Genomic DNA, 20376 nt, shown 5'->3' on the forward strand with positions numbered 1-20376 from the left:
AGTTGCCGGTCCTGACTGAGGAGCCAGTCTTGGATGACCCTTAAGTGAGGATTTGTTGTTCCTTGTGCAAGGCGGGGCCTTTGCGGGGGGTGGGGGGGATCACCTGGAGCAGCGGTCGGCGGGGCGGCTTCCGGCCGAGAGAAGGGGTCGCAGGGGTCCTCCTGCCAACAGCTCTCTATCCTGCAGGCATATTTGTGGGCATGTCCTGGGGGCTCCCTGGAGAGGGCCCCATCCCCCCAGCCTCCTCCTCACAGCTCAGGGCCTCTGCAGGGCCTTCAACTACCTCATAAGCTTGACAACCGGCCTGCCAGGCATCTGCCCCACTAGGGAGGGACCGCCAGAGCACAGGACTCCCCGGGTGGGGGCAAGGGGCCCTGTGTTTAGGGGTTCTGGCCTCAGTCCCTGCTGGATCAGGTCTCTGGGGGTGTTGCCATCTGAGAGGCTTGGAGGCTCAGAGGCCCTGGAAGGGCCCCTCCTGCTGCCCCCACCCCTGGGTCTTGGGCCGATTCACCAGGTGACATCTTTGTTTCCACAGAGGGAGTCAGACTCAGGAGGGCATGGGGAGGGCTAGGGGTGCACAGGGGGCCCAGGCCAGGACAAGGGGCGCCAGGAGGGAGTGAGGATCTCTCCGGGAGAGGACAGTCATCTCCATGTCCCAGAGCCCTGACTCCTGCCCAAAGGTCCCGCCGGCCCAGGCAGCTCTCCAAACCTCACACCTCTGTTCCCCTGACGGCCAGCTTTCCATCTGCTGGACCTCTTCCCTGGGGCTGTTGGCAAAATCCAGCCCCAATTCTGACCCTGCTGGGCTCATGCTGCCTTCAGCCACCTGCTGGAAATGTGTTGGAAGACCACAGCCGGGTTGTGGCGTTGGTCCGTGGATAAAGCTGCTGTGCTCCTGTGACTCCAGTAGGGAACAAAGACCATCCCCTTAAAGATGGCCCTGGAGACCCCCTCTTACCAGATTACCCGCCCCCTGTGGACTCCAAAGACCCCTCAATGGACGAATCCACCTGGGAAGGGCCAAACAGGCCCCATCCCATCCAAACCCTCATCTGGTGGAAAGGGTAACACCCCCATCCAAAGCCACATGGTAGAACCCAACAAAGCAAGGCCAGGCCTCCACTCTGCCTGCAGAGGGTGCAGGGCCAAGCCTCGACTCACGCTGGCTTCCGGGGGGCTGCAGGGACCCCCTCTGCCCAGGGAGTGCCGGTCCTGGAGTTTCTGTGCACGGCTTTCCATCAGAGGCCGGGTCTTCTCCTCCGAGGACAAGGGCTGGGGGTTGGGCTGGGGGTCTCCTGTGAGGCAAAGGGACCGTGAGCATTGACGGGCACGGGCCGCAGGACATGGACGGCACAGTGTCCAGGAATTCTGAAGCCACGTGAAACACTCAGCCTTGGGAAACGGGCCCACCACCTGAACTGGCCCCCGTAGAGAGAGGGGGAGACTGAGGACAGGGAGGAGCACCCCTCGCCGGACCACCCACACTGCCCAGACAGGCCCACTGAACCCAGACATGGAGGGAGAGGTGGGGGATGGCCCGGTCGCACTGCTCGGGCGAGGCTCGCCAGGATGCAGGTCTTTCTGACCTCAACCCGGTGCTGCCCCAAGTGGCCAGGGCCCACTGACAGGATGACCGTTGGTCCTCGGCTGCCTTGCCTGGTTACCTTGGCTCACGGGGCTCTGGCTCTCTGCCAGCCGGTCCCCAGCGTCAGGCCAGCTGCGGGCCACAGGCGTGTCCTCTCCACACACCGGCCTTGGAAGCAGCCGGGGACTATCTGTGGCTGAAGTGGCCTGGGGCGGGGTCCCGTCCTCCTGCCTGGTGGGAAGGCTGCAAGGCAGTGAGTGCAGAGGGCCTGTGACCGTCTGTCCGGGCTGTGCCCTCCCCGGGTGATGAGCCCTGACCAGGACACTTCCCGAGGGGGCAGCATGCGTCCAGGGCACAGCTGTGGATGGTGGCCGAGTGGGCAGCGCGCGGGGGAGGGAAAACAGGGCCCGGGCCCTGCCCACCAGGCATCTTCCCAAGCGGGGGCCATTGCCCCCAGATGGGGCCATTGCTGGGGGCTGACAGGGCACAGGGCTGGGGCGGGAGGGAGGTGTCTGTCCCCCAGCACAGGGTGTTCTGTCAAGATTTCTGCATGGAGACCGGCCACTGGACCGACCTGAGCTCTGGGATGCCCAGCAGGTCGGAGGCCTGGACGCCATACACCCAGATCCACTGCCATGCTCTGGGCACACGGACCGGCATCAAGAACCCCCCTCCCCCATCATCACAGCCTCAAGGAGGCAGCTGGGGGGCAAGGCTGCCGGGTCTCCTGACCCCTGGACTGAAGGTCAGTGTGGTGCGGAGGCCTGCTGGGACACGGCCACCACTCTCTGGCTTGCTTTGCTTCTGTTCACTACAACTGGGCACAGCAGGCTGCCCCGCCAGGGTGGCCCCGAGCGTCTCCCCCGAGGCGGTCACACCCACATTGGGAGTGTGAACAGGGAGTGGGGTCATAGGGCCATCCCTAGTGCCTGTGATCTTGAGCCTTTTTGAAGGAGGAGACAACTCAGGGGCTGGAGCTCTGACTCTGGGGCAAGGCCTGGGAGGCAGCTGTCCACACCGGGGTGTCCCCGACGCAGGCCCCTGCCTGGCCCCAGGAGCAAGGACGCAGAGGACGGAGCAAGGGGGCTGCTGCACCTAAGCCCATCACCCACCCCTCAGTGCCGCCTCGGGGGTAGGACAGGCTAAATAACCCGGAACGGGAGCCCCCTTGCCCGTTAAAAGGCTCATCGTCCCTCCCACCCCCTCCCCACACCCAGGGTCTCAGGCCAGGAGCCCTGGGGGGCGCTGAGTGCGGGGAGTGGCCCACGGGCACTAGCTCAAGGATGCACCTGGGCCCTGACCCACTCTGAGCTCTGCTGAGCTCCCCTTGTCGGAGCAAAAGAATGAAGTACCTCTGTTCTCTGCGTGGCGTGACCTCCAGCAAAAAGTCAAACATCTCTCTCAGTGAGGGAGAGAGTGGGTATAAAAAATCCGAAATTTTTCCTTCTTTGTACCCAGCTTCTCTGTTCCCTGACCCTCCAACAGTGACTATTGCCTCACTGGTGTGATGAGAAAAGCAAAGGAGGCCTCGCCCCCTAGGAGGACGGCTGGCTCCCACGGGGGCCCAGGCCTGCCCCCGCCTGCGCTCACGGCCCCGCCCACACAGCCTTCCCAATGATCCCGGCTACCGGGAGGGTGCAGTCAGCCTGGAAGCCTCTTCGGAGATCCCCGGGCCTGGCAATCCATAACAACGTGAAGGGTAGATCAGTCCATGCTGAGACTGATTTGAGATGGGCTCTCACAGGGAAGCCAAGTGGGGCTCATGGCTGGGCAGCTGAGTGGGCCATGACCCCCTTGTGCGGTGGAGGCCTACAAAGGGTCCTGCCACGCGGGAAGAGGGCTGCCGGAGGCGCCAGGGCTCCCACAGGCAGGCAGGGGTCCCTGTGAAGGCCGCTCCTGGCAGGGGGCGGTGAGCCCCTCCCGGCGTGGGGGCTGCCTCCTGCGTCCTCACCCCCAGACTGCTGTGATTAGTCTGGCTGGTGGGCCCACAGCCCTGGGGCCATTTTATTTAAGACAGAAGGGAAGGAGGCGTTCCCAGTGTAGGGATGGATGACACTCCTGATGGGAAAAGTAGCTCCCTCTCCCGCACAGCAGGGCTCCGTGTCAGGTGGCACTGGGCATCGGTCGCCCCCGCCGCCCCCTCGGTGACTCAGCCTGGGCAGGGCCCCTCTCGTCGGCCAGGAGAGGCCCTTTTGCTGCAGAACGAAGCCAGCGGCCACGTGGCCAGCCTGTGAGAGAAGGCTCAGCCGCCTCAGCGGGCAGGACAGCCCCACGCCGGCCTTGGAGGGGCTCCTGGCAACTGGGGGGGCCACACTGCCCCCGAGCAAGGCCCGTCTACTTGCTTTGTCTCACTGCTCCCTGCATAGCCCGGGGATGCTGGCAGCCCTGTCTCCGTTTCACAGATGAGGAAGCGGGCTCAGGAAGGGAGGGCACCCCAGGGCCACACCATAGCCAGCAGCCCCGCTAGGAACGAACCAGCGCTGTGCTCCTCCCGCTGGGCCAGGGCCGCTCTGGCCTCTGCCCACATCCCCATGGGCCAGCCAGCGGGAGCAGGGCCCCCTCGGGGTCCCCAGGGCCGCCCTCCCCTCAGCAGGGCTGAGAGGTGCAGGGACCGGCAGCCATGAGCACAGGGGCCACTCAGCACGGGAAAGGCTTTTAATGGTGAGCATGGGGCCAGGACTGCCGGTGACAACTCACTGTTGGGCGCCTGGGCTCTCAGGGCTTCTCCAGAGGTTGGGGCTGGTGGGGCTGCCAGGCCCATGTGGTGTCGAGGGGCACGAGGAGCCCTGTGCCGGCCCCTCCGTCTGAGCAAGCTTGACTTCGGGGCCAGACCTCTGAGAAACAGCACAAGGGAGCCGTGTGACACACACCTGTCTCACCTGCTCTCAGGCAAAGCAGGGGGCAGGCTTCACGTGGCGAGGCCGCTGGTTGCCCAGTGTGTGGTGCTGAAGCAGGTGTTCTCACCAGCTCAAACAGGTGGTTCTACCCTCCCAGCAGCCCTGCATCCTGTGCTAATCAGCCCCAGACAGGTGCAGACATAAGGCCCAGGGCTGGGGATTCCTTGCCCGAGGCTGCCCCGGGTCACCTGTCCTGCAGGTCGGCCTGGGGCAGGGCGCACACCACCCGGCTGCTCATCCCGCAGTGTGACTGCTAACCCATAGAACCCAGTTCATTCCATCCTCACCCCACCAGGTGAGGCCATCAACATCCCCATCGCGACAGAAGAGACGTGCAGGCTGGGGACGGCTGCCCCGCTCCGTGTCCACACAGCCTCGTCCATGGGACAGCTGGTGGGGACGGGGATTTGGAGCAAGGACACCCCTGCTGCTTGGGGTTCCCCAAGGGGCTGCCCCCCTAGGAGCCCAGGCCACCCTTCCTTCTTGCCTCAGCCGCCACCAGCCCTGGCCCCATCCCCAGCTCTAGCCTAACCCCCCCCTCCACTGGGCTTCTCACCTCCACCCCCGGGCCTGGAAGGGTGGCTTCCCCTACCATGGGGGGTCTGGCTCCCCTTCCAGAGCCTGACGAGGGCTGCGGTATCCAGGAAACCTCCTTGGCCCCCGCAGGAGGTGGCCGCCCCTCCTGTCCTCCCGCTGCATCTCTCCCCAGGCCCTCCCCGCTCTGGGTCGCAGGCATATTGACGGGGGTCCTGCACTGTCCCACGGAGCAGCCAGGGGACAGGTGACAAGCCTCCAGCCTGGGGAGTGCGCCCACCTGAGGCGGCCTGGTTCGGGCCTCGAGCTCCTGCTGCAGGTGCGCCAGGGCCGTCTGCAGGCAGAGGATGTCCCTCTGATGCTGTAGGAGCAGCTTCCTCTCCTTGTGGGAGAACAGGTGAGTGTTCCGCAGGCATCGGATTTCTCTCTGAACCAGACAGAGGAGGCGTCAGCAAAACCCCCAACCCCACACAAAGAGAGACCCACGTGATGAGCGGGAAAAAGGGGTGTCTGAGGGGGCAGCCCAGCTCCTGCGGGGCCTTCCCTGAGCCCCTCCAGGTGCCCTTCTCATCCTGCTCCAGCAAGTTCGCCCCCCGTGGGTTTGGCCAACAGGAGGCTTAGCAGGAGGCGGGAGGGAAGGTAGGGTGTTGTTCCCTGGGCCCCAGGGCTGGATTGGGGCAGGCTGGCTGCAGCTCTGCCCTCCCCCACTCAGCCCTCCTTCTCTCCAGGCTCTGGGCACTGCTCCCACCCCCTGGACTCGTCCCTTCATTAAACTGTCCACAGGTGTCCTCTGGTCCCTGCTTTGTCTCTGAAGGCACACCCCTTGGCAGAGCCACCTTGCCCGGAGCACATGCTCGGGTCTTTGCACACCCACCCCAGGAGAGGGCAGCCTTTATAGGTCAGAAGAGGAAACTAAGGCTGGGCAGAGCTGGGCCCCCTGCTCAAGCCCCAGGGGTCAGGGGCTCAGACCACCTGGTTCACCACCTCATTGCCATGTGATAACTGGAGCCTCTTCTCAGCCCCCTTCACAGCTCACGGCCATGATGTCACCCCATTTTTCTGTCTGGGTCTGCTCCCGTTGGCCCCTCTGCCTGGAATCCCCAAATCCCCCACCCCACCTCCTTGGCCTGGGGGGGAGGGTTTCTGTCAACCCAGCCCCACCCCTCACTGCCCCTCTGCGGGTCCCTGAACAAGGCAAGCCCCCTACACTGAGCCTCAGTTTCTTCATCTGCATAAAGGGGGCTAACATGGGTCCCACCACACAGCGGCCCCTGGACACTGGGCTCGGAGCACCTAGTGAGCCCCTCTGTGGTCGTGCACATCCCCCCTGGCCAGTGCCGGCCGCGCTGACGCTCCTGCAGCCCCTGCAGCAGACACTGCTGTCATTCTCCCGTTGGCGAGGCTCCAGGAGGCCACAGGGGGCAGGACGGCAGGGCCACACGGCATCCAGGCCACGCTGCCCCCTCTAGCCACTGGATGCTCCCCTTGCACCACGGGGTCCTGAGCCCCCTGGGAGGGTGGTGACGGCTGGGGAATTATCATGGTGTGGTGCAGAATGCTCACACACCAGTCAGGAGCGCGGCAGGACCAACTCGGTGCTGGTCGCCTGCCCACCCCTCGGGGCTGTGCTGGCCCTTACCTGCTCCTGCTCAAGGCTGCTGAGGGCCTGCAGCTGCCTCTCCACCAAGGCTACCGGCACCGTGGGGCTCCCCTTGCTGCCCAGACACCTGAGGGAGGAGGCAGGACCCACTGCTCACCTGGCATCCACAGGTGGGTGTGGAAAACTGCAGACACGGCCAGCCCCGGCCAGTCATGTGGACCTGGGACAGCCCCCGCCCACAGCCGGGACAGGCTGGGGGAACCCGGGGGGGCCTGGAGGCCCGGCCCGGGCTGTCACTCTTCCCACCTACTCTTCATGACCACTTTCGGGCCTGACAGACTGAGGGAGGGCAGCGCCTTGCACTCTGGAGCCCCAGCCCACCCAGAGGGTCCTTTGGTGGGGGGAGCACCATGGAACCGCACACGCACAGCCTGGCATGCTCTCCAACTGTCGGGGAGGACCTTCGCTGGGGTATACTTTTTGGAAGCCAGTGAGGGACAATCAGGAAGCTCTCCATGCATCAAAAATCAGTGCATCAAAATGCATGTCACGGACACAGCCCGCCCGCTCGCAGGCATTTACTTTAAGGGGAGTCTCTCCACCTGTTCAGTGTAAGGACGCAGAGCGGGAGGCGGCTGGGAGGCCCAGCCCTGGCCGGCTACAGGAGCTGGGCGGCCAGCCCGAGCGGGACACCCTGCGAGTTGTGGCGGGCAGGGGCGCGCGGGAAGCTTTTCCTGATCCAGGGTGAAACTCAGGCTGGAGAACAGCACTTGGGTGAACTCCCAATGCGGGTCAGCAGCCATAAGCGTGTCTCCCTCAACAAGACTGCTAAACAGGCGGGCTTCCCCGGGAGAGGCGGCACTGCGGGTGGTTTCAGTAAGTACGTATTTGTTCTTGGAGCTTCACTGCCTTAGCTAACTTCCCGCAAATACCCATCACTACTGGGATCGGTACAGTCCGTTCCCCGCAACGCGGTCCGGCCCGGGGCTCGGGGGCGGGGCCCGAACAGGGGGTTGGGGCCGGGAGGCGGGAGGCGGGGCCCGAGCGGGGGCGGAACCGCGCGTGCGCTCACGCTCGCTGCTGCTCCAACCAGGCCAGCTCGGCGCACATCTTCTCCTCCAGCGCTTTCTCGCGCAGGCGCAGCAGCGCAGTCTGGTGCTGCGCGCGCAGCTCCTCCTCCCGCAGGCTCAGCTCCAGCATCTGGAGCGTGAAGTGGCCCGGGGCTCCGGCGGCGTCGGCGCTCCAGGGCCCCGCCAGGCTCCGCTGGGGCGGGGCACATCGAGCAGGCCACTGCTGGACCAGCTCGCTGGGTGGGAGCGGTGCCCAGCCCAGGGGCGGCCGCCGCCTCCAAGAAGCCCTCCTGGACTGCCCCGCCTCACTCATTCCCCCCCACCCCGTAGTGTCTCCTTTCTTGAGGCGGAGTACCCCACTCCCAACTGTGAGCTCCCAAGGGCAGGGCGGGGTCCTGCTTGTCTTGGTCTCATGCCCAGCCCTGATCCAGGCTGAGCACTTGTTTGTGCCCAAGAGGGTTGGGGAAAGATGGCTGCCTGCCCTGAAATGTGCAGCCTGAAAGGTGGGGGCCAGCCTGCCTGAAGAACTTTGTTGAAATGCCTGCTCTCACCTACCGCCCCAGGCATGAGGAAGGGGCTTGGGCAGATGTCAGTGGGAAGGGTGGGTGATGCCTGTGGCAGGGAGTGCCTCCCCCAGCCCAGAATCTGCAGCAGAGACGCCCTGGGTGCAGGCTCTAGGAGACGTGGGCCTCAGCACTCAGCCCCTGATGGCCCAGGCAGTCAGCTGGAGGATTTGGGTCTGAAACATGCTGCCTGTGCCTTCCCTGGACCCCCCTCCCCAGGGCACCTCTCCCTGTACCTGGTGGGTGGGGTTGACCCGAGGGTAGAGCCTGGCCAGGGGCAGCTGGGAGGGAGCTTGGTCTGGTCCCACTTCCTGCCGGGGCTCTGAGGACAGAAAGCAGTTGGTGGTTGGGTCATGTGGGGGTTCCAGGGGCCTTTTCTCCAGGAGGGCCTCTCAAAGGTAGGATGTCTGGGGTATTTAATAGCCCCCACATACACAGCTTCACACCAGATCTTCACAAAGCCACACCAGGGGAATTTCACCATCTCCTTTGTCCCGATGCAAGGTTGTGTATGAACCCACTGATCATATACAGGACAAGACCCAGGGTACAGGGGCCTCGGGGATGACTTAGTTCTGCTGCTTCACTTCCACAGAAGGAGAGACTGAGGCCCAGAGACAGAGAGTGACCCATCTGAGGTCTAGCACCAAGCAGGTGGGGTGACAGCAGAGCCCAAATTCCGGGCATGAGCAGCTCTCTTGCCACTGAGCACCGCTAGCTGTCCTGCAGTGCTGGGTGGGATGGAAAAAGGACTCTATAGTTTTAAAAAGTTCATTTGAGGACTTGTGCTTCCCACCAAGAGAGTAAAAGGGATTGGATTGTGGATTTATTGTCCCACTAAAAATAACTTTAAAATGCAACAAAACATGGGCGCCTGGGTGGCTCAGATGGTTAAGCGTCTGCCTTCGGCTCAGGTCATGATCCCGGGGTGCTGGGATCGAGTCCCACATCAGGCTCCCCGCTCAGCGGGGAGCCTGCTTCTCCCTCTGACCCTCTCCCCTCTCATGCTGTTTCTCTCTCACTCACTCTCTAAAAAATAAATAAAATCGTTAAAAAAATAAATAAATAAATAAAATGCAACAAAACAAAAAAATGACACGTATATGGGTGCCTGGGTGGCTCAGTTGGTTAAGCAACTGCCTTCGGCTCAGGTCATGATCCTGGAGTCTCAGGATCGAGTCCCGCATCGGGCTTCCTGCTCAGCAGGGAGTCTGCTTCTCCTTCTGACCCTCCCCCCTCTCATGTGCTCTCTCTTTCTCATTTTCTCTCTCAAATAAATAAATAAAATCTTTAAAAAAAATGACACATATACACATGTATACATATATAAATGTTCACACACACATACGAAGGAACAATTTTCCAGACACTGGACGTCAGGCAATATAGCACAGTGATCCCTGAGAGACAGAAAACAGGTGAGACCCCTGATTGTCACAGCTTACTGCCTTGAGAATGTTTCCTAGGCTGCAGTGCAGGGAGGGGAAACTGAGGCAGAGCCTTGCAGACCCCTCGAAGAGAGGAGATGGAGCTGGGAGTCTAGAGAGACCCAGGCAGCTAAAACTCATGGAAGAAGGACCAGAAAGGAGAGAGCCACACAGGGAGAACCTGGAGATTTGGAGTGTCCCCCACAAGCCTTCTGTGGGAACCATGTGAGGAAGCTACCCGTGCTGGGGAGAGAAGCATCAGGAAGGAGCAGAAGGCCCAGAGTTGCACCTGTCTCCACTAGCCAGGCTGGAAAACCTCATGATCCATGGGTCTTAGGGCAGAGTCCACAGAAGCTCCTGCCTTGGTCCCAGACTGAGCCCTGCTTCATAGCCACCTGGCAATTATCAAAGCAACACCTGGAAGGATCCAGCTGCATCCAAGTAACTGTGTTCCAGAACAAAGCTCACAACTGTTTGTGGGAGCACATAAATATAGCACCCAACAAGGTAAAGTTCAAAGCATCCAGCAGGCATGTGAAGAAGCAAGAAAGCATGACCTATAACGAGAGTAATCAATCAGTGAAACCGACCCAGATAGTAGAATGAGCCAGAGAAGGACTTTAAAAGCTTTTATAACTATATTCCCTATGTTTACTAAGTTAAGTAGAATCAGGGATGATATAAAAAAGTGTCCAAATGGAACTTTTAGAGATGAAAACCCAAATGCTTGAGAAGAAAAAGATGCTGAGTGGGATTAGTGACAAATCGGACACCGCAGAGGAGAGGAGTAATGAACTTGAAGGCACGGCAGGAGGAATTCTCCAAAAGGAAACACGGAAGAAAAAAAGAAACACACAGAAAGAACTGAAGGTGGAAAAACGTCCAGGCGAGTGGAGGCGAGGTGAGGACACAGAAGACATGGTGGCCGGACATTCCCCAACACGACGAATACGATGCACCCGCAGGTACAAGGTTCACAACACACCCCGAGCACAAGAGACAGAAAGAGAAGCTACACCAAAACCCGTCATATCCAATTGCTCCAAAGCAGTAATGAAGAGAAAGCGGGAAAAGCGGCCAGAGATAAAAAGCGCCTCCTGCGTGGGAGAAGAGTGACCCCAGGTTTCTCGTCGCAAACAGGGCAAGCCAGAAGACCAGGCAGCGCGTCAACCGGAAGGAAAAACATCCACCTGGAGTTCTATGTTCAGCAAAGGATATTTCAAAAACAAAGATGAAATGAGTTTGTCCTTAGGCTTTACAAAAGCTCAGAGAATGTGTGACCGGCACCACCAGAAATGCTGACGGAGATCCTTCAGGCAGAAGGACAGTGAAGCCAGAGACAGAATCGGGTTTACACCAACGAGATCGGGCACGGGAAATGGAGCTGTGCAGACACCTTCAGAGGGGACAGAGTGTTTCCAACAGTAAAGGAGACTCATGGAGTTCCTGAACCGTGTAAGGTAGATGCCGACGGCAAGAACACAAAGCCCGGGAAAGGGAAGGAGAAGCACCGGGAGAGCCTGTCCGCAGGAGGAGGGGAGGCATGTGGCTGAAAGCCGGGCCCCTCTGCCTGCCCCAGGCGCGGGGTCGGACGCCTGCCGTGTGCGTGGTTTTGAGGACTCTCACCTGCAGAAGCTGACTTGTCCTCCTGACTCTGCTGTCCTTCCTGGGCACCCTGGGAGGGTGTGGCAGCGTCTCTGCCCAGGGCTGGCTGTGATCTGTGGGGGGAGAGTGCTGGAGACACAGCCCCAGCAGCCCCAGCCGCCCGCGCCTGTCCGAGGCGGCCGGCCCGCCCGCGGCTATGTTGGGAGGCTGTGGCCAGCCCCACCTGCGGCCCCACCTGGGTCTGGTGGTCGCGGTGTCCGGAGAGGTTGTCGGCTCCAGGACTCCACACACCCGTGGCCGCTCCGAAGCTGAAGCCGAAGCCGAAGCCGGTTCTGGCCTGGCCTGGGTGGAGGGTTTCTCCATAAGATGCTGCAAGAATAGGAAGGTGGGGTGTGTCGTGGAGGCCCCAACCTCAGAGGCCTCCTTTGTCCATCCTCCACATGGGGCTCACGGACCCCCCTGCCCCCCAGACCGGGTTGGACGTGGCAGCGTGGGGGAGGGCGGCAGGTGCCGAGCAGACGCAGAGCAAGGCCGGGGCTGGAGCACCCCAGACTTGGGGGATCAGACGGCGGGAGCCACAGCCCTGCACCCCAGCTGCGGCAGCTACAAGCACTCAGCGGGTGTGACGCTGGGAACGAGGAGGGGCAGGGGAGAGCTGGAACCCGGGCGGGTGTGCGTGCTGCCCACACACACAGGCGCATGTGTGTACCTGTGTGTGCACATGCTCCCCGGGCTGGGGCACCCTCCTGGGAATGCCTCCCCAATGTACTGTGAGTACCTCCCAACAGTCCCCCAACCGAAGACACAGAGAAGGTTGACCACATCCAACCAGATCCCAGATGCCGGCCGCAGGGCCAGGTGCCATCTGTACTCCCCGGAACAGCGAGCGCATGGGGCTGGGCAGAGGTGGGTCGGAGATGTGGGGCCCCTGCCCCTCCTGGCAGACCTGCCAGGGCTGTTGAGCGCCCTGCACACATCAGCTCGTGAGCTCCAACAGAGGGCCCAAGACTCAGGTGCCGACACACGGGGACACAGGCTCAGGCGGTCATCTGTCCCCTCAGCCAGGTGCCCCCAGGTTAGTAGTGGGCCAAAACGTCCTGCTTCTGCTTTAAACTGAGCGTCTGTGTGTGACCCACTGAGCTGGCCTCTGGCAGGCAGCCATGCTGTCCTCTTCCAGGCTCCGGCAGGGCCCACGGTTCAGGTGGCACTGTGTCCTCCGCAACCTCCCCAACTTGACCTTCCACAAAGGCACGTGGCCCCCACGCAGCCAGAGAGCCAAATCCACCCAGGAGGGCCCCGGGCTCGGGTGGGCAGACGGGGTGGCACCGCCCCTTGGCCGGGAGTGGGGCATGCCTGGGAAGAGCCCTCGGGCCCTCAGGATGGGCCGGCTGACCTCCAGTTGGTGTTTGAAGAGCAGCTGGTCCAGGGCCTTCTGCGTCTCCCAGACCTCCAGCTCTGCCCGCTGCCGCAGAAGGGTCAGCACCCGTTCCTGCTTCTCCTGGTCCAGCTGCAGGGACGGCCCAAGCCTCAGGATTCCTGGGGGGGCCCACACGGCTGCCCCATGGCTCCCAAAAGCCCTGAGCCCCAGAGGGCAGGTGGTGCCCCACTTCTCGGAGGGATGCCCCCAAAGCCCCCCACTCAGGCCTCTCTGCTCAGCCTCCGGGGGGGCGAGGGCTGCTCCCCGCTCACCCCAGCCAGGCAGGCCTACCGGGGACACAGCTGTCATCAGCCCGATAGGATGGGGGCAGGACACACCTGCAGGGACTTGAGAAAGCTTGGGGACTTCCAGGGGACGTTGGCAAGGTGCCCGGAGCGCTGACCTGCAGGAGCCACAGAGAAGGGGCAGCTGAGCGGCCTCAGCCCTCGGCCTGCAGGAGGGCAGGCGCCCGACTCCCAGCACGGCATCCAGGGAGGGCGGACGGGTGCAGCCTACGGCAGGGGGAGGCAGCCGGCTGCTGGGACTGCTCCACCTCAGCTCGGGGTTCGTGCTGCCTGACCCTCGGCCACACTCCCCCGGGAGCGATGCCCGAGTCTGCAGAGACATCGGGAGCCAAGCAGACAGACCTCCCCGGGTGACCTGGAACAAATCACTAGCCCTTCAGAGCCTCGGTGGGAAAACGAGGTGCTCCCCCGCCCCCACCGGCGGTGAGAAGCCCGAGCACATGCGGGACGGACGGACGGCAGCTGCTGCCGCGGAGTCATGGTCACAGCTGGGCAGGTCCCCAGGCGTCCCTGGGATTTCTGGGGCCGCTCCAGAGAATGAGCACGGAAAACTCAGCCTCCCCGCCCGGGTCAGGGAGTCCCCGAGGGCAGTGGAGGGGTCAGCTCGGGCTCTGCACACCATTGGTGCTCTGGGCCCCTCTGCGGCTGCCTCCATGGTCGGAGGGGTGGCTGGCTGCACCCTCCTTGGCCTGCCTCCCATCTTCTGGGCCTGGGCCTGGTGGGGGTGGGCAGAGGAGGGCGTGTGGGCTCCCTCCTGGGGCTGGTGCCCTCCTGGTGGCTCTTGTATGACCGTCGTGGCTGGCCAGTGTGCAGGGAGAATGCCGTCCCCTGGATGGTGCTCCTCGTCCAGAGCAGAGCGGCCGGCTTTCCATGGCTCCAGCGGGAGCGGCTGTGGACCTCAGCGAAACCAGCCCCAGGGCATTTGCACAGCACTGAGAAAACTCTGAAGCACCAAGGCGGGGGGAGAAGCAGGGGCTCCGGCCACCTGACGTGTGCTGAGCGTGGGGCAGCCCTTCTGTCCCGCCTCCACGGGGAATGGAGACCCACTGGGGAGAACGGCTTGAAGTGTCTCTTCTGAGCTGAAGTTCCCTCGAGAAGGAAACATCCTCCTCTGCTTTTGTTTTGTGGCCACGGAGAGAAGCTGGAGCCAGAGAAGATGCCCAGGACCCCCCAGGCCCCGCCAGCCTGAGCGCCCATGGACCGTCCTGCGGGTACCCGGGAGGCTCGAAGGCTGGGGGAGGGGTGTTCCTCATCATCTCTGGCCCCACACGTCAGCACCCCAGACGGTCACCATGGAGACACGGGCTCCATGGCCCTGGGCTCCGAGCTGTCCCCGAGGCGGGCGTGTCACGACAAGCGTGTTCTCAGTTATGAGGCTGAGCTCGGGGAATCAGGGCCTGAAGCTGGAAGGAGCTGACAGGACACCGCGCCCTGGGTGGGAGGGCCCCCGGCCCGGAACTAAAGTCTCCCTGTCTGGCCTGACCGCCGGCCACCACGAGCACCACTGACATTAAATGAAAAGGAACTACTAACACGCCCCCTTTCGGTCCTGCTGGCCCCGTTTCCCTGGCTAGACAGCCACCGTGGCTGACGGCTACCATACTGGATAGCCCAGAATCTAGAACATTCCCCTCCTTCCAGAAGGTTCCACCAGACAACATGGTCTCGAAAGTAAGTACTATCGAGTGATGCTGGTCTAGACGTTTGTCTACTGGACAACGCTGCCCCCAGCAGGAAAAACTGGGTCCAAACCCCTGTTCTGCCACCGATTGGCTCAAGGTGATGGTGCCTCTTTGAACACCAGGCTCCTCCATAAGCAGGGGCATGAGGATGGGACCCCCCCCAGGTCGCTGAGACCGGCGAGACCCACGTGTGCACACAGTCCCTGGCCCCGGCACTCAGGACGCTCAGGAGTGCTTCTCCTCCAGAGCAGAACGGCCCGGCTTTCCATGGATCGAGCAGCTGGCTCACTCACTCTTGGCAAACATTTCCCAGGCACACGCACGTGGTGGGCCGCGGCTGGAACTGCAGTGAGAGCCAGACCCTCAGGTGCTCACGGCCCACAGAGCAAGCTACGACCGGGTGAGCGGCAGGACCCGGCCCAGCCCAAGTGTTATCTGGGAGGCTTCCTGGAGGAGGTGTCGGATGAAAGCCCAGCACACGCACTCTGGGTGTGCTCGTTGCTTGGTCTCTGGCTACCTGAGATCCTGCTCTCAGCCACTCTAGGCGGGGGCAGCTCAGATTTCAAATGGGTCCTGGGGGCTGCCTGCAGCCTCAGGGTAAAGAGATCCTGCCAGAGAATTTCAGCACAGAGATAGGCCCTGCCCCACTGACAGTGTAAGGAGGGACATGGGAGGGACCAAGAAGCTGGGGTGAGCCTCCACCCCATTGTCCATCCTGCTCCCGCCCTCCTGGAGAGACAGCCTGGAGGCCGAGCCAGGGAGAGGAGCAGGTTTTTCCGGAAGGCTCCGGTTCAGCCTGTGGAAGCTGCCGGGTCCCCTGGCCAACAGCTCCTCCTAGACAAGACTCCGAGGCTCCCGGAGGGCTGTTCATGGACATGGCACGGGGCAGGGGACTGGGACAGCTCTGCCCTGTCTCCTTTCTCTGGAAGGCACGGCCAGTGTGGGGTGGGAGCCCTCAGGACCCCGAGGCCCCACAGCAGGTGGCGTGGGGCCCCCTCTAACTCTGCCCAGCCCCTCGCCCAGCTGAGAGGGGCCTGCGGGGAGGGGCAGCTCTGCAGGAGGGCCTGTCCTTGCCCTGGAGCCCAGGCGACCCACTGACCGCCGCCCCCCTGAATGAGTCCATGGGGAAGCTCACCCCTGGTTGTGGGAGTCCACAATGCAGCTATTTTGTCCTTCCAACCAGTGACTGATGGTTTTCCCCTTGGGATGCAGAGAGGGTCCCCTTCTCTGCCCTAGCTCCGCTCTCATGCCCCTCTCCGTGGGCTCCAGGCAGGGCTGCCTGCCCCCCGCAGATGTCGACCCCCCACATGGGCAGACACCGCGCAGGGAGTGCAAGTGGGGGGGGGCACGTGCGCCGGGCGTCCCAGGAGGGCCGGAGGGACGGGGCACTGCTAACCAGCAGCAGTAAAAGTTGAGAGCCCCGCAGTGGCTGTCCTCAGAGACACGTGCCTTCTGCCTCAACTCCGAGCTTCACGTCACCCCATTTGACAGTCGAGAGGTGGAGGCCACCTGTGTTCTCCCAGCTTTCGGGAACATAAATCTGTGCCCAGGTTCCTGGGAGCCAGGACCCCAGGTGTGGAGGTGATGGACAGGGGGGCCATCTCCACTGTTCCCTGAAGCCACTGAAGCCAGTGCCTCCGGGGTCCTCACCCCAACCTCACTGCAGGGACAGCAGCGCTCACTCCTGCCTGAGCCTCTCAGGGGAGCCTCTGGTGCCGGGGCCCCCACCGTGGACGTCCCTCCCAAGAGCAAGGAGCCACGCCGGCTGCTCGGCCCTGCAGGCATGGTCAATGGGGCCGAGGACTAAAGAGAGGGCTGCCCACTCTGGAGGGAAGGCCAGAGCCTGACCCCCTTTGCAGGATCCTGGCCAGGAGGCAGCCACCCCCAGGCGACTAGGACTCACTCTTGACCCTCACAGCAGCCAGCCATCCCCCGGCTCAGCCAGCCTTCCAGAAGGGCAGCAGGGGATGGACTGAGTGCTGGCAACTGCGTCCAAGCCCTCATCCCGGCTCATCCCTGGGTGCCCCTGGGCCTCCCACTGCCCCCCTCTGGGCCGCACTTTCTGGGACTGGAAACACGGTGGAAACCTCTACCCGGAAGCTGGTCACGTATCCTTGTCACTTATCGCTCGGAACCCGACATGCTGTGTGCCCTGCCTTGAGCATCTTCTGTTGCCTCCCCCACTAAAAGCAGGTGCCTCCAGGGCTGGGCCTGATCTCAGGCACCAGGCGCAGCAGGTGCTCAGTGGATATAAGTTGGAAGAGCAGGGAGAGGAGCAAATGCATTAGCAGGCTGCTAAGGCTCCTGGTGCCTCGGGAGATGGGGAGACGCGGGGCCAGGTGTGAGGCTCCCCAGCAGCCCCCACCACAGGCTGGAGAGTCCCCCAGAGCACGAGGCAGGGGAGGTGGGAGAGACTGGTCACGGGATGAGGATGGCACAGAACCCCCCCCCACCCCCAGGGGGCCGCCTTCTACACACATCCCCAGCCGCTGTGCCAGGACCCTCCAGCTGCCCCTCCCTGAGTGGAGCACCCCCACAGCCCACCCATCCCCTCAGCGCACCAGGCAGGGCACCGCCCCACGCACCCCTGCACCCCCCGCTCTGCACCAGCCCTGTGGTCCTGAGCAAGTCTCCTCATCTGAAACCCAGGACAAAACCCTTCAGAAGCAAAAGGAATGGCAGAAGCCTGGGCCCGCGGGTGCTCGAGGAAGAGGTCCGGGAGCAGGGCCGCCAATGGCCCCCACTGGACCAAGTATCAGTCACAACAGAGGCATGGCAAGAGCACATAGCAAGCGGCTGGGTCCCGAAAGCCTCCAAAAAACTTTAATACTGATGCATGGACGCTCTCCACATAGAAAAGGATCTCTCTACACCCGCAGGACCGCGCGGGAGCATCAGGCAGTGGAGGGGGTCCCCAGCGGACCTCCCCGGCCACCCGGCCAGCCAGCCCAGGGCCCGTCCGCAGGCTCGCCCTTACCGCAGCCTCGCGCGGTCCAGGGCGTGACCAAGCCCGCCGCCCCTCTGGCCAACGGCATCTCCTCCAGCTGCAGGGAGCCGCAGGTGGGGTCCAACATGGCCGGCACCCCGACCGAGCTAGGGGCACACAAACACACATGTGAGCAGAGTCGGGCAGGAACATCCACGCAGTCTGAGGCGGCTGCAGGGCTTGGGGGTGGTGACCCAGCTTCCCTCGGCCTGAACACGCAGCTCTCAGACCCACCGGGGCCCGGGCTGAAGCCAAGGACCAGAGGCCTAAGGGGGTGGGCCTGTGCCAGAGGACCAGGAGGGCAGCAGTTAGCAGGTGGCACCCAGGGATGCCAACGCCAGCAGGGTCCCCCAGCTTGGGGGGGCGTCATCTGTGAGCGGCAGCATGGGCTCTGCACTGGGACCCCGGGGACCAGCAGCCCTCGGGAGCTCGGACGGCTGAGCCTTGGCTTCCACCACCACTGCACTGGGACCAGAATGCCCCTTGCCTGGGAGCCCAGGCCTGCTCTGGGTCTGCTCCCGCGCCAGGCCCTTCGGGGGAAAATGGCCACTCTGGGAATGAGGGGCACAGAGCACGTTCTTCATCTCTGTCGTTCCCTCTACCATCTGCTAAGGGGCACTGCCCACCAGGCCCAGAATGGAGACACACCAGCCCTAACCCTCACCGCCACCTGCTCATGGCCCGAAACGCTGCCCCGTCCCACAGACGGAGCCTGAGCCGGCCAGGTGCCCGAGGACGCAGGGGTCACAGCCGGCCAGCTGGACTCGGAGGCCTGTCCCCACTCAGGCCACCCTAACCCCCTGCCCTGAGGCTGGCCAGCACATGTCACTGGCAGGGCTGGGAGGAAGGCGTCAGGCTGGGCCTTTCCCGAGACAGCGGTAGGCCAGGAGAGCCCCGCCCGGGACACGACCGTATGAACGGGGCGCCTGTGTCCGCAGTCACACAGCTCTGCCTCACGTCACGTTTGTCCCCCTGGCGCACAGCGACTCAGGACCGCCCGAGTGACTAAGGACACACCCGTGGGCCGTGGAGACTGAACGGGGGGCATGGCCCTCCTCCAGCCGCCCCGGGTGTTTGCGGAGCACCTGCTACGTGACCGCCGGGCCCCCGCCCCTGCAGCCCCTGGCCTTGCAGGGGAGACGGCTGGGAAGAGGGTCCTGGAAAGAGGGAGCAGCCCTGGGGAGGCAGTGGACGGGCTGGGGGCTGAATCCAGGTAGACCCCGGGATGGGGCGGGGGCTGCTGTGGGAGTGCGTGACCATCAGGGGACAGGAGGGGACAGGAGAGACCAGGTAACTGCAGGGGCACTCAGCGGCTCTCCTTGAAGGGAATGCCCTCACGGCCATCGCTCAATAAGCCAGGATCGGCAAACACGTCCCATAAAAGGACACACGGCAAACATGTGGGCTTTGCAGGCCACCCAGCCTCTGCCACTGTGGACACGACTCGACTCTGCCGTGTGAGCAGGACTGCCGCCCCCTCGCGTGAAGGATGAGCGTGGCTGGCTGCCCATCCAGCTTTGTCCGTGGACAGGCAGGGGCCCGCGGGCCCTGTGGACCTCGGGCCTAGACTTCCCAGGGCATTAGTTCTCAAACGATCCCAAGGACTGGCTTCGTGCACTAGGTCCAGGGGGGCCGGGGTGGGCTGGGGACTCTGCATGTCTAACGAGTTCTCAGGGCACAGTCTGAGAGCACCGGACTAGAGAATGCCGGGGAGGAAGAACCTCCCACGAGCTATGAGACCCTGACATGTCACTGTGCTTCTCTGAGCCTCAGTGTTCCTGTCTGTAAAATGGGAATGAGAACACATCTCACAGAACGCTGATGGCACTCCCCAAGGTGCAGGAGGGCCCGCAGGTGGGGGCAGGAATCCCGCGGGGGCGTGCCCTCGCCCACCCTTCCTTCCCAAGAGGCTGGGCCCTTGGAGGGCGGAGCCGGCATCCTCACCGTGCTGTGCTGGGGACAGGCTGGGTCCCCAACCAGACGGAGCCCCACGGTCCCAGCAGGGAATGGACAGTGTGGGGCATGGTCCCACCCCAACTCAGAAACTGGCCTGAGAGGCATCAGGACGGGCCAGGCCCTGGGTCTGGAGAACTTGGGGGGCACCAGCTTGGGGCAGCGGAGGGAGGGCCACAAGCTGGATGAGGGGCACAGAGCCGCGAGCGGGGAGCAGCAACTGCTGTTTTGGAAGGGACAGGCCAGGCAGCTTTTCTGGACACAGAGGGGCCCGCAAAGCCCCTGGGTGCTGATCCCTGCACAGCAAGGCTGCTGGGTCGTCCAGGGCGCGACTCTGCACAGCCTGGTCAGAGCCGGGGGCGCCGGGAAGACGCAGCGCCCTGGTGTGGGGTCCCCTGGGCGGGAATGCCCAGCGGTGTGAGCTGCTGGGCCTGCGAGGCCCTGCCCGCCGTCCAGCAGGGGGACGCGCAGATGTGGGGTGTCCACCTGGAGCCTGGGCACCGGGTCAACCTCTGGGGAGTCTCCCCTCCCTGGCCTCTCCGGGTCTGGGACACAGGGGGTGGAGAACCAGCAGTCCAGCCCAATGCTGCCCCCTGCTGGCAGCCATCCTTCTGTTCCACCAACTGGACTCAAAGGGCCTGCATGAAGGGGCCCCCAAAGGCCTCAGGCCGTGCTGGGGAGGAAAGCCACGAGAAGGTGCAGGGTCTGTGGAGGGGTGGTCCTGAGCACCTAGACACGGGACACAGGACCTG

At 63.3% G+C, this 20376-nt stretch overlaps 1 protein-coding gene across 1 annotated transcript in view; it reads right to left on the reverse strand.

Annotated features, from left to right (window-relative positions):
* The window catches only part of CCDC187 (coiled-coil domain containing 187), a 36052-nt gene that overhangs the window by 3433 nt on the left and 12243 nt on the right, over nucleotides 1-20376 (reverse strand). Inside the window, exons 9-22 of the mRNA XM_081802668.1 lie at nucleotides 17663-17778; nucleotides 13037-13101; nucleotides 12675-12788; nucleotides 11517-11650; nucleotides 11129-11394; nucleotides 8486-8571; nucleotides 7689-7816; nucleotides 6656-6743; nucleotides 5297-5443; nucleotides 4283-4419; nucleotides 1665-1816; nucleotides 1162-1295; nucleotides 717-901; nucleotides 104-180 (exon numbers count right to left, since the gene is read on the reverse strand). Coding sequence (XP_081658794.1) covers nucleotides 104-180; nucleotides 717-901; nucleotides 1162-1295; nucleotides 1665-1816; nucleotides 4283-4419; nucleotides 5297-5443; nucleotides 6656-6743; nucleotides 7689-7816; nucleotides 8486-8571; nucleotides 11129-11394; nucleotides 11517-11650; nucleotides 12675-12788; nucleotides 13037-13101; nucleotides 17663-17778 — 1829 coding nt within the window. The remainder of the gene's footprint in view (nucleotides 1-103; nucleotides 181-716; nucleotides 902-1161; nucleotides 1296-1664; nucleotides 1817-4282; nucleotides 4420-5296; nucleotides 5444-6655; nucleotides 6744-7688; nucleotides 7817-8485; nucleotides 8572-11128; nucleotides 11395-11516; nucleotides 11651-12674; nucleotides 12789-13036; nucleotides 13102-17662; nucleotides 17779-20376) is intronic.

The sequence above is a fragment of the Leptonychotes weddellii genome, chromosome 14 (assembly GCF_054177405.1).
Source record: "Leptonychotes weddellii isolate Sample4059 chromosome 14, ASM5417740v2, whole genome shotgun sequence".
NCBI lineage: Eukaryota > Metazoa > Chordata > Mammalia > Carnivora > Phocidae > Leptonychotes > Leptonychotes weddellii.